At 38.5% G+C, this 14076-nt stretch overlaps 1 protein-coding gene across 4 annotated transcripts in view; it reads right to left on the bottom strand.

Annotated features, from left to right (window-relative positions):
* jmjd1cb (jumonji domain containing 1Cb) overlaps positions 1-14076 on the bottom strand; it is a 238342-nt gene that overhangs the window by 4382 nt on the left and 219884 nt on the right. For all 4 annotated transcript variants that reach the window (XM_051673704.1, XM_051673703.1, XM_051673702.1 and 1 more), the window contains 7 exons: positions 9804-9972; positions 9609-9699; positions 9018-9148; positions 8155-8277; positions 6195-6334; positions 4754-4930; positions 3172-3303 (listed from right to left, as the gene is read on the bottom strand). In XM_051673704.1, the coding sequence (XP_051529664.1) occupies positions 3172-3303; positions 4754-4930; positions 6195-6334; positions 8155-8277; positions 9018-9148; positions 9609-9699; positions 9804-9972 (963 nt within the window). The remainder of the gene's footprint in view (positions 1-3171; positions 3304-4753; positions 4931-6194; positions 6335-8154; positions 8278-9017; positions 9149-9608; positions 9700-9803; positions 9973-14076) is intronic.

Consider the following 14076-nt stretch of genomic DNA (forward strand, 5'->3'; position numbering starts at 1 on the left):
CCGTCGCGTAAGAAAGTAGTTCCATGCACAAATGCGTTTTTTGTGACCGTACTCAGTTTTTCCAAATTTTTAAAAATGTATTTGTTAATTGAATTGTTGTATATAAGCAATATCACACTCGTAATCATGCTATATGGCCCTAATCAGCACTGCTGTGATTACCTACGGCACTTGGCCTGCGGACCTCCAGAAACTGGTTTTGGACAGGCTACTGAGGCAGTGTAATGTCACCTCGTTGCTAGGATACCAGCAACTGATTAACACCATCTGGTGCCCACTAAAGGTGATGCATCAACCGATCCAAAATGGTCTAATAATCTAGAACAAAATCAAGAGAGTTTTGGCGATAACCAAGTGTATATTTCATATCTACAATACTCATTTCTTGCTAGAAATTAAATCAAAAGTTGGAAAAAACGTAATTGGCTATCATCTGCCCCTTCGGCCATCATTTTTTTCTTCAGCTCAACCGCTATGGATCCACGCACACAGGATTGTGAGATTTCATTGGCAGCGAAGGATACATCTATGCTGCCTTCAAAAATCGATCAAATGAAGGTATCTCAGTAGACAGGATGTGACGCAAACACTGGATTTGGACATGCCTTGATCCCTTCTTACCTCCATATACAGCCTCCAGAGGCAGCATTTTCCTGGTTTCGGATGCAGCCTATATCATCATCATCAACAGCTGATCATGAGTGATCGCTTGTTATAAATTTTCGATATGGCTTCATGATTGCGAACTGCTCTGCAACAGCTGGAAACACTCACAAGCACCCATGTGCTTGGAGAAAATACAAGACTCACGTTTTCACTTTGAGGGATGCAGCGCATGCACTTATTTAATTATTTTTAAACGTATTCTTTTTAAGTTTGATAATCAGATTAGGTCATATCACGATTCCTGTCTTTCTGCTCCCAAATTTAAGACCTCTTTAAATGATAATTAAGACTTTTGGTGTATCATTTAAGATATTTAGGACTTTTTATGACCTTAAATTTCAGAAAACTGAATTTAAGACATTTTAAGGATCTGCGGGAACCCTGTTTTACACATTAATAGCTCTTCCGCCCTTTTCTCTCCGTGATGAACAAGGTAGACTTGCATTCCGATGCTGAAGTAAACATACAACATGCCCCTCTCATTCAGGCAGTCGGTACATGTTCATTCAGTTTGTTTATGAATGAGAAGTTTCACGAGTGCCGCTTCTCACTGTGCACGCACTGCTGTGGCCAAGCCAGGCCGTAACTGTAACAAATCAAGGGATCTGCCTCGGTTGGAGCGCAATTGCCAAGTACATGATTGGCTGCTGCTGTAATCAATCATGAGGGTGTAAGCGCCTTAACCATTGATGTTTCACAATGCGCGCTGCCGGCAGTGACAAAACTATATAAATTTGTGTATTTGACTCCTATTCTGAGTCCCAATCGGTCCCGATCATTACCATGTTTTTGTACATGTAACAGAATCCTTGTTAGCAACACAGTCAAACCGTTTTATTATACTTAAATATTTTCCAGGACAAATAATTAATTTCTAGGATATTTAGATATTTTTTTTTTTTACAATTTTCCATGACTTTTCCATGATTGGAAAATTGCATTGCAAAATCTCAGGTTTTCCAGGATATGTGGGAACCCTGTTTTTAAATGTCCTTTGTGTACAGATGTTCAAAGACACAGACTTTCAATATTAAACTATGAAAATCCATGATAAAAATACAAATTACTAAATATTTAATCTATGATAATCTAAACAAAGAGTGAAATAAACATAAGTCATTCAGTATTTATTGTGTTAAAATTATTTCTATAAGATTTTCAAAAATTACAACCAAATTTCCACCAAAATTTTGCCCTTGGTAAGTTTTTTTCCAAAGGTTAGTGTACTCTTTCACCAAGTTGTCAAAAGTGTCAGAGAAGAGCATGCTTGAGATGAAATATGAGACAAGTGATTTTAGGTAAATATCACTTGTGAGCAGAATATTTTTATTGGGCATCATTTCCAATCAATCTGTAATTCTGCCAAATTAAGCAAAAAGCGTGAGGATATTATTTAATTAGTGTACATAAAATTAGCTGTGAAATTAGTTTTAGCAAATCAAGATAAGCAGCCATTTAATCCCAAAAATGTATTTCCACCTCTGAATTTTATTAAATAATACACAATTTGAGATGTGCTGGATGCAGGTGATGAAACAGATTTATGAGAGTTGGAACACAGGCAGAGTGGAGGTCTGCACGGGCCTTAAAATGAAACCCGAACCCGACCTGTACCCGAGACCCTACCCGGCCCAAACGATACCGTCAAATTATAAGCCCGAACCCAAAATCATTCACTATCTTTATAATTTCTTCTATCAAGTACTGTTGCAATAGGCTATATTTTATGTAAGCATATAGGCAACATTTGTAATAATATTTAAATGGTAAACATACAGTTTTAACAAGGGATGGCAGCCACTCAGTGCACTAGAGCAGAAGGGAAAAAAAAGCATAGCCTTACCGTTTATATGCTGAAACTTTAATTGGTGCAGAACAATCTGGAATACTATGAAACAATGTAACAGTCCCCTCTATGCAGCCAGAACTTGTTCAGAACGTTAAATCGTTGTATTTACACCTGCACTAAGTCTAGACGCAGCACAAAGAATGAAAGAGAGTGCAGGTGTCTCGACAAGCGTTTTTGACAATTTGAAGTTCTTTTTAACTTGATACAGTGTATAAAAAGTGCCAATCCTGCCCAAGTTGCTGAAGAAACAGCGAAATGCGGTGCAACAGTCAAAGACATTCGTCCAGCATGTATTTACATAGGAAAACAAGGGAAAAACAGAACAGATGCATGCAAAAACACGTTTGGTGTGAACGACCCCTAACTCATCCATTCGCACGTGTCTGTGAGTGAGAGCGTGTGCGTGAAACAAGTTCGGTAGGCCTGTTTAATTTATCATTAATTACAAACCCAACCCAAACCCCTACTTGAAAAACTGACCCGAATCCGGCCCCAAACCCGTCGGGATCTCGGTTCCCGTGGGGCCTGGGTCAGGTTGCAGATCTCTAAGGCAGAGCTATCTCTGATCCAGCAGCGTTGCATGTGTTTAATTCTGTGGTCTGTGATCTATTCATTAAGGGTGTATTGAGAGTGACGAAACAGTGTTTTCATTCTACCTGTAGCTTATCTTCATAGTTGATTTCCTCTTTGGAGGATCTCAGTTCCTGGGTTAAGTGAAACGAATGCACCACATGCTCCGGAGAGACAAAGTCATTGATCACCTGGACGCAGCTGTGAAGGTTCTGCACCTGTACACATGACACAAACATTAGCCTGTGACAATCACATACAAGATGTACATACTCCAATGTGTGTTTGTCTGCTGAATTCAATTTAGCCTGCAATTGTTCGAGGCATTTCATCATACATGGTCACATGACAACAATAATACATCATATATCTAAGGCAACTACAATATGCATGGTGAGAACCCTTTATCACCTTGATGTTATTGTAAGTATACAGTACATACAACTTGATTAAGCAAATCCATGCCATCATTTAAAGGAATGTTCCAGGTGAAGCTCAATTAACAGCATTTGTGGTATAATATTGATTACCATGGAAAATAATTTCGACTTGTGCCTCATTTAAAAAAAAATAACTGGTTCCAGTGAATAAATGGTTCCAGTGAGGCACTTACAGTGAGTAGGCCAGTACATAAACGCTAAGTGTGATTTTATTTTAGTGTGATAAAATCGGTTATTAACCATTTCTGTGTAAAGTTATATCCAATACTTGGATTACAGGGTTTACTGGCATTGCCACAACAAAATTATGTTTAATTATAATGTTTAACACATATAATGTTTACGTCTTGTGGCTATACTTTTAAAACTATGTATTCATGCAATGGTCCCAATTGTACTTCCATTGTAAGTGCCTCACTGTAACTCCAATTTTATCTTGGATTTAACCCAGAACAATTCTTCAAGTATGACATAGCTTCAGAGGGTGGGTTCACTGACCGTCTGATGCATATTGTGCACAAAAAGGTAAGAACAGCCACAATCATCAGCTCTAATCTGATTGGCTGGCTGCTACACCATTTTCGGGAGTCAGACTCAGAGGGCACAGGCTTTCATCAGACTACTATGAAACAAAGTCTTGATAAAAACTAATCAAAGTCATCAAGTCTTTGAAAGATACTTCTGAGATGCTTAGTAGCACTTCAACAAGATATCTTTGAGTCTTTTCATGTAGGAAGGAAACTGCAGTTGGTTGTTTTACATGTCCGTCAGATGGTCTCTTCATGTCTAAGAATAAGCTGCAATGTGGGCCAGATTTTATGCCAATAGTCAAAAGTCAGGCTGTGAGGCTAGACTGAGGTTCGCATTTGTTTAGCTGCATGCAAAAGATTGGAAATAATGGAGTTATTCTCTGCTTTTGACATCAAACCACGAAGAGGCATGCGCACAACACATGCGTTCATTGGATAAGCCGGTAAGAACACCGGTAAAGGTGTTTAAATGTAACACAAAATCGTGGTAATGGGCAAAAATCTATCTGTGTTGATTGTTTTTTCTTACACTGTTTATGACATTACAGCAATAAAGGAACACTGTTTAATGCGTTTACATGACCACACACATGTCGGCTTATTCTGCATAATCAGTGTAAGAACGTGCATGTAAACATGCACAATCATACGCAATATGCATCAGAAAAATCACTGAAGTGGATGGTGTGTTGTAAGACCTGATGCAGGGCTCCAGCGGGGATCAGGACTGAATCTCCCAGAAACTGCACCACAGTCCAGCCCTGAACGCTGTGTTCATCCAACAGCCTCTGACGCAGCTTGCGGCTCAAGTACCATCCTGGCTCACGAATCGGGTCATGATCCGCTGGGATCTCCACACCCTGCTCTTTCGCCACCTGTCATGACCAAACACATGCAAACATAAAGTATAAAAAGACAGTGTGAGGACAAAAGATCTGCACACAGTCCAACCTAACCTGAGTAAACACATCATTTTCTTTGATTTACACTTATTTAAGAGAATACAAATATTCTCCAAAGTGAATCGAACACTAGCAGTGTTGGCTCTTTGTGGTTGACAGACAACCGTAAAATCACGTGTTTATGTCATTGGAGAAAGTTTCAACTTTCATATTAAACAAATTACTTTCACAGAATACAAAAGAAATTAAGATTAATATTCACGCTGCTCTTTTAGCACAATAAAAAAAAAAAAAAAAACTTTGTGACAAGGGGCTGTAAAACGCCAAGAGACTATTAAAGAATCATAAAAGTAGTCAATACTATTTTTGTATTATATACCAAGTCTTCTGAATTCATACAATAGCTTTGTGTGGGAACAGACTGAAACTTAATTTCTAGTCACTGAAAGTCTTTTAATTTCATTATCTTTTCCACATTTTCAAAGTAGCTTGGTGTATTCGGTTCTGCTAGACATGCCTAAAGGGGCCGTATTTGAATTGTATTATGGTAAAAAAAAAACTGATTTTCTGATCATTTGTGATTTTCATTTGAACAATCGTCTTTTTGGGTCTTATGATCACAAGCTCGACCTTGTACTTTATTCCAGGGATGCTCATTACGTAGATAGCAAGACAAACACTGGTTGATCTCACGTAAACAGTAAAATAAACATCATAATTCCATCTTGGTGAGGTATTAATGCTGTCAAGTATGTCAATGTATACTCAAATTTTGTTAATTTTGAAGCTTAACATCCCCTGGTCACCATAAACATTTGTTATATGGAAAAGAGCAGTGTGAACATGCTGATAAACAACTCCTTTCTGCTCCACGGAAGGAGGAAAGTCATACAGGTTTGGTATAACATGGGGGTGAATAAATTATCCTGTAAATATTTCATTTTTGGGTGAACTATGACTATTTTAAATAGTTTATAATTTTCCAAGCAGACAAACTCTGAGAAACTAGGGTCATTTCAGAGAAATGCCTGAGACATTTCCTACATGACAACATTAGTTCTTTGAAAGTAAGGCACTCCATTAACAGGAAGGACAGTGATTAATTGTTTCCTATAAAACGTCTGCTAGAAGGAGAAGTTTTATAAGGACACTCACCGACCGAGATCAACAGACTGCGTCACAGCAATGATGCACTGTATTATTTCAAGATCAGGAGGAGAAATCAAAAGGAAATAACCTTGTGCAGAAACTCTTTAATCTTCTCGCCGTCTTTACTCGTGTAGATGTGCCACAAGGCTCCGGGAGTCTCGCTCGAGTCCTTTAATCTTTTCTTCACATTGTCATCCAGATCTTCCTCCTCCAACCTCTTAAGCACTCCTGTGTGTTTTGCGCAAACACATTAATGTGGTCACAAACACACACACAGAATACATATTACACAGTCAGCTTAATTTATTAAAAAGGCAATCTGGCTGGAAGAGAGCACCATTCTTGTTTGAAGATAGAGCGATGTTTAAAAAATTAATGGTTAGGAGTGTGCGTGGGTGTCTGGCTTTTATGTATTCTCCTCGTGTCTGCCCATGAGACAGTGGATAAAAATAGAAAGATGATCACAGCAGGGAGGAGGAGAAGGGGGTGGACTAGCAGAAGACGTTTCCTCGAGACATACGGGACAAGACGCAAAGATTGAACGCTACAGAAGTACAACTTACACTTAATATTGGAAACTAAGTCCAGGTCATTCAGAAATCATCATAGTTATGACATCAAAACGATGAGCACATTAACATTTGACCGGCTACATGTGCATACCAACACTGATTCATTAGGCAACTTCGCCTGTTCTAATGAACAAGAGTGTGAACTATGTACACAGAGGACAGCCAATCATAACATAGGATATATACACCGATTAGCCACAACATTAAAACCACCTGCCTAATATTGTGTAGGTCCCTCTCGTGCTGCCAAAACAGCGCCAACCTGCATCTCAGAATAGCATTCTGAGATGCTATTCTTCTCACCACAATTGTACAGAGCGGTTATCTGAGTTACCGTAGACTTTATCAGTTTGAAACAGTCTGGCCATTCTCTGTTGACCTTTCTCATCATCAAGACATTTCCGTCCACAGAGCTGCAACTCATTTGATGTTTTTTGTTTTTGGCACCATTCGGAGTAAATTCTGAGACTGTTGTGCGTGAAAATCCCAGGAGATCAGCAGTTACAGTAATAGTCAAACCAGCCCATCTGGCACCAACAATCATGCCAAGGTCAAAATCACTGAGATCACCTTTCTCCCCATTCTGATGATTGATGTGAACATTAACTGAAGCTCCTGACCTGTATCTGCATGATTTTATACACTGCACTGTTGCCACACAATTGGCTGATTAGATAATCGCATGGATGATTGTTGGTGCTAGATGGGCTGGTTTGAGTATTTCTGTAACTGCTGATCTTCTGGGATTTTCATGCACTACAGTCTCCGAATGATGCCAAAACAAAAAACATCCAGTGAGTGGCACCTCTGTGGACGGAAATTCCTTGTTGATGAGAGAGGTCAACAGAGAATGGCCAGACTGGTTCAAACTGATAAAGTCTACGGTAACTCAGATAACCACTCTGTACAAATGCTATTCTGAGATGTGGGTTGACGCTGTTTTGGCGGCACAAGGGGGAGCTACACAATATTAGGCAGGTGGTTTTAATGTTGTGGCTGATCAGTGTAGTCTTGTACATAGTCTATAAGTCCTAAAGGTGCTAGTGAAACTTTGTAATGCAGCACTTTTCATACCACTGTCTCCTTAATATGAATCGCTTATAATGTATTATCCCTCTTCTGTAAGTCGCTTTAGATAAAAGCATCTGCTAAATGAATAAATGTAAATGTAAAGGTACAGTAGCGACTATAGCCTGTTTAAACTTTTATGCATTAATTATTAAGTCATAAATAAAAAAATAAATCATTTTACTTCATATCTAGAATACAGTATAATCATTCCCAATCTACAATCTCCAAATTTTGCATCCAGGGTAGGTTCTTCTACATGTTTTTTCTGTGAGCTCTCGTGTAGAGGGGGCTAGGGAAGATTTGTGCTTGAGGAGGTGGCTTTTCCCCCAGCGACTAATCTGATCAAGTTTATTAAATGGACAGTGGCTTTTGACAGTTGTGTGTTGAGCGTGGTCTCAAGATTACCCGTTTTGGAGAGGACACCATTCCCCTTGGTCACTCCTACGTAAACCAGCACACTGACGATATCCGACACTTCCATGTGCAGGTTAGCGGTGCCGAAATCCTGCTCCTGAGACGCCGCCACACCTGTGACATGGGTAATACACCATTCAATTAACAAAGCTGGTTATTAGTTAGTTAGCAGCAATTTTGTTGTTGCTTTTATTTTTATGTGCACTTTAGGGGTAAACATGTCTGAGTCATACTTCAACCCTACAAAGTAATTTATATTTTGCATGCAATAAATTTAAATTCTCATTACCGTAATGCATCAACATGTTTTACTCTAAAATGTTTTTGTAATTCCAATTATTCTCATTAGATTTAAAATAAATAATATTTTGCATATAATATATTTGCAATATACTGTATATTTGCTTTGTGGCATTACTTTCATGGCAATTAAGCTCACCAACCCCACCTAAGTTCTCTATCATTATACATAAACATGTTTTAATTTTTAATGATTTTGTAATTCCAATTATTCTCATTATTAAACTAATACTAAGTAAAACTAATTAACACATGCTTAATTGTCATAAGAATAATGTCACACTACAAAAACATCTTAATGGTCCTATAATTGGCTTCATTTTCTTTAACCAAAATACAATATATTTCCCTCTTTTAATCTGGGGGTGAAATATGACCAAGATATGTTCTTGACCAGTTTTGTGCGATTCAATCAGAAATTGTATGTAAATTGTGATTAAATTATAAAATTCTTTACTATAAACATATGCAGAAAACACTGCAAGCCGCTTATAAAATTGAAACTAAACTAGAAATGTGTGCATGTGTGTGTTTCTCAGAGGGAGCTGCCGTACCATAAGCGCAGCAGAGACGAGGGCCCAAGTCCGGCCGCACAAAGAAGGAGGGCAGATGGGAGGCCAGGTTGAAGTTTCCCTCTGGGTCTGAATATTCTGGCATAGGGAGGTTCTTCATGAGATCATCATACCTACACAAAAATGACATGAACACGTTAAAGCACGTCATCACAGCACATACTTCAACAACACATTTCGTACCGAAACAGAGCTGATTTATGTCCTTTCAGAGCGCAAGAATGAAACATTTAAAGTCAACGTGAAATGGCATTCATAACCCATTTTATTTCCATAATGTGTTGTATTTCAGAGTAAAACAGGATACTCAATGAGAAAAGAAAAAAAGTGTGCATTTGACAGAAGAATAGACCCAACTAGCTAACTGTCTATTGCTTAACATTGCAAGCGCAACCTATAACGTCAAACGGAATGGAAAGTTGCTACACCATTTTTATTAAAGATTACAAAGACAAAAATTATTATTCTTTTTTTAAATTCATGATAACAAGATTCTGGCTGGTAAATTGAGCGAATAACTTTAGCTTACCAGCATGCTTATTATTAATAAGTGTTTTGGTGTCAATAAGGTACCTGGAAGGCATCAAAGCCATAAACTCCTCCCCAGATGGCCAGTCTTTCAGCCGATACACCACGGTTTCTCCGTCTTTAGACTTAGGACGCTCTGTAAAGAGAGCATGACTCGCATAATAAGAAATACAGTACACTAATAAATATGAAAATTGTTTCTTTGTTGACTTAAAATGACACGTGTAAAATAACACTCACTCGTGAGATCCTCAAAGCCGTCCCAGAACTCCTTGACGCCTGAGTTGGACATTACTCCATCCTTGCAGTTCAAAAGGTCCCCCTGGTGGTCGGCAAACTCTTGGTTGAAGGACTCGGCCTTCCACAGGCTACCGTTGAGTTTTTTGTGCACCCCAGAGACAAGCACAGGCTGCAACAACACCACACAAGAAATGGCCTTTTAATGACAGCTGAGATCACAACCTCAAACAAGACAAAAAGTGAGATCGTAAAATTGATTACTTTCAATTGAAAGATTAACAGGAATGTTTATATTAACTGATTGGTAAAAGTTCTGTGAGCTTGTGATTAATAAACTGATGTACAAAACTAGCCTCTGTGAAAACATCTCTAACAAACAACATATCATGTTTTTATTTATGTGAGCAAACATGCACAACCAGCCTCTGCACTGATAAGTCTAAATACAGGCCCAAAATCCACCGCCTGAAAGGTTGGCACTCCCTTTAAAGTGTGTCTATGGCTCTGTTTTAAAACCTTGTGCAGGCATGTGATCGGCTAAGCACAAAAAAGCAGGAAAATGTACTGAGCAAAGTGGGGGACAAAGAAAAAAATATAACTGTTATTAATCATTTATTTATTTTTATTAATACATTTTTTTAATCACCTTTTCTAACAATTTGGCATGCCCAATTCCCACTACTTAGTAGGTCCTCGTGGTGGCGCAGTTACTCACCTCAATCCGGGTGGCGGAGGACAAGTCTCAGTTGCCTCCGCTTCTGAGACCGTCAACCCGCACTCCGCGATCCACGCACAACTTACCACGTGCCCCATTGAGAGCAAGAACCACTAATCACACCACGAGGAGGTTACCCCATGTGACTCTACTCTGCCTAGCAACTGGGCCAATTTGGTTGCTTAGGAGACCTGACTGGAGTCACTCAGCACACCCTGGATTTGAACTTGTGACTCCAGGGGTGGTAGTGTTATTAATAATTGTTAAAATATTGTTAATATTTATTTCATGATACCTAATGCATTAACTAATGTTAACAAATAAAATCTTATTGTAAAGTGTTACCAATAATTTTTAACAAACACATAGCTATTGTTGATCAGCACAAAACCACCCAAACAGAGCTCAGAATGAAGTCTATATTAGGCAACTATTGCCAACATTTGGGAAGGGATCGTTTTGACAAGCTTCGCTATTTGAATTATTTTAAAGAGCGTTCCTTCAATATGTACTTACTGTAAGTGCTGCTTTTACAATTGTCACGATTTTTCCACATTAACGTGAAAATGACAGTGTATAAAAATGTAATATTGTACATGCTCTGGGGAGTACTGACCCCTCTTCATTGTGTGGCTAGTATTATTTCTGGATTGTGCATTTAAATTCTTTTTATAGAGATTTTTACAGAGAGTGGTCTCCCCTTTTACTACATCCAACCAAGTTAATTTCCCGATCTAAACGGGGGAAACATTTGTCTAGACTGAAATGTTCCCAATGTCTGGACTGCATCTGCAGGGTTTTATGATTATACATACAAATGGTTCTATATACTGGCAATGGACACTTTATATGTTAAGATACATTTCACGATTTCACCGCAAATATCACGTCTGTGACACATGAATTGCAGCTAGCAATATTTCACCTGTCAGCAACAGTGGCAACGGTTCAAACCCGTTTCATGTCCAACCACTTTCTTTTGGCTTACTTGAATAAAGTCCTGGCAGTGAGAATCAGGTGCCTCCTTCTCTCGTGTTCTCAACAAAGTGTGTGCGTGATGCAGAAGCAGCAATGACCTTTAAGTGAATGAATCAGTTCCGAGGGAAGTTTGAATGACACTTGTTGGGGTGAAAAATGCTTAGAGAATGCACTAAACAGGATATTGTCGATAACATATTAACCCCCCCGAAGAAATATGAACACAACCATTTTATTTATTTTTTAACAGATTTACACAATTCACGTGGATCATATATTTAGGTCGGAAAAAATTTAATTCCAGAGTAATCCAGAAGAATCACATCCCTGCTAGTGAGCCATACATATGCAAGTACCTTTTAAGGCAACACCCTAACTCAAATGGATCAGTTCACAAGTGATTGATTTGGAATGCTGTACAAAGGCAACAACTCACTCAAGGGAGATTTGACTAATAAATTACTTAACAGTCCCTCTGTGATTTTGCGATCACAAATTCTTGCAAATTCAAGCAATCTCAGCATTATTTACGGTCGCTTAAAACTTTATATAATTTCCGCAAATTTTCCACATAAATCATGAATCTGAGGTATTCCCATCGCTTTCCTCCATGTCTGACAGCAGCAAAACAATTGCTTGAAAAGCTTGAAGCAGTCGCGACATATTCAACTGCACAGCTGCCGTTCTCATCTCCACAGTAACAAAGTAAGCGTCTCCTCCTCGACGACTCCTCTGTGTCACTGCATGTCATTAACCCTACCTGCATGAACCCACAATGGCCAAGAACATTTGCTATTATACAAATGTGAAAGTGATACCGGAACGTTTTGTGTTCACTATCACAATCCTTGTCTAAAGTTTCGCGGGACCGCAGACAGCACACGTACACCACAGCACAGTGCAGCGAATGAGACACAAAACCCCCTCGTTAATAGCATTTCTATATTCGCTTAAAATTCCCTTAGTTAGATAGTAAAATGTGATTTTAATTTGAAGTGCTTAATACAGTGTGCAATATGCAACATACTGCATATTTCAAAATATTACAAAAATTGCCATTTTCATATATGTAACATATTTGAATATTGAATACTGAATATGTACATACATTTTTTGCTCAAATATATGAACTTTAATTTTACATGTTCGTATTTGGCCATATGTCAGACAATAATAATGGAAACAGGCCTAATTATTAAATCCTCATTTGTGTTTTTAGCTTACAGATTTATTGCAGGTCTATTTTAACCTTAGAAAAGTTCTTGCACTGTCTGCAGAAAATTTTAATACAAAAACAATTAAGGGTCTTCCAATTGCCACATCACAGGTTCCACCCAAATGTATGGTATTTTTCATGTGTATTTACAATTTTTTGCTTGCTTACTGCATCAGTTTGGACTGAATTTACAATTTGAATTTGGCCAAAATAAGAACTTTATTTTTTAAAGCAGCATAATTATGATGCCTACCTTTTGGAACAGCCTTCATGTTGGGAGCGTGCTTGTGATGCCTTAAAATACTGCCATATGGGCAGCTCACTAGGTTTGGGAAAAGAGCCCACTTATCAGGAGACCCACTCTTTTTAGTGTCACTATATTATTTCCTGCAGAACTGTAAAGTCATGCTCCACTGAACAAGGGTCAATAAATGTCATCTTGGAGCAGAAAATGCAGTTCAAACCCAGAGAGGCAGAAACTCTCCTCCGTCTAAGCACCAGCTTCTGAACAATGATAATGAGTCAAAGAGGAAGAGGAACTATGCCTACAGATTTCAACCTCACAGTTCTTTTGTTTCCCTTTGGTCATTAGTGACAATCAGATTTCATCCTAAAGGAAGTACATCCTCACTTGAAATATCCTACTTTTTTTAAATATTATTATTATAATTTTTTTTATTTTCTCCCCAATTTGGAATGCCCAATTCCCAGTGCGCTTTTTAAGTCCTCGTGGTGGTGTAGTGACTCGCCTAAATCCAGGTGGTGGAGGACGAATCTCAGTTGCCTCCGCGACTGAGACAGTCAATCTGCACATCTTATCACGTGGCTTGTTGAGCGCATTACCATGGAGACCTAGCGCGTGTGGAAGCTTCACACTATTCTCCGTGGAATCCACGCACAACTCACCACATGCCCCACCGAGAGCGAGAACCACATTATAGCGACCATGAGGAGGTTACCCCATGTGACTCCACCCTCCCTAGTAACCGGGCCAATTTGGTTGCTTAGGAGACCTGGCTGGAGAACCTCAGCACGCCCTGGATTCGAACTCGTGACTCCAGGGGTGGTAGTCAGCGTCAATACTCGCTGAGCTAACCAGGCCCCCCTTTTTTAAACATTATTAAACAAAATTGTTTCATTGCTTATTTTTAAAAAGAAATAATACTCAACTATTATTACAAACTTCTTCCAACATTTCTATTTTCAAGAATTTCAACTTTTACAACTTCTAATGTCTTTTGATTAAGTCTTTTAATGAGATGTTTTTGACTTTAAGCCACAGCAAAAAAATTAAATAACTGAACTAAAAAATAAATAAATAAATACAATTCTTCATAGTTCAGGCGCATTCAAGTAATTGTTTT

This window comes from Myxocyprinus asiaticus, chromosome 36, assembly GCF_019703515.2.
Source record: "Myxocyprinus asiaticus isolate MX2 ecotype Aquarium Trade chromosome 36, UBuf_Myxa_2, whole genome shotgun sequence".
In the NCBI taxonomy this organism is placed as follows: domain Eukaryota; kingdom Metazoa; phylum Chordata; class Actinopteri; order Cypriniformes; family Catostomidae; genus Myxocyprinus; species Myxocyprinus asiaticus.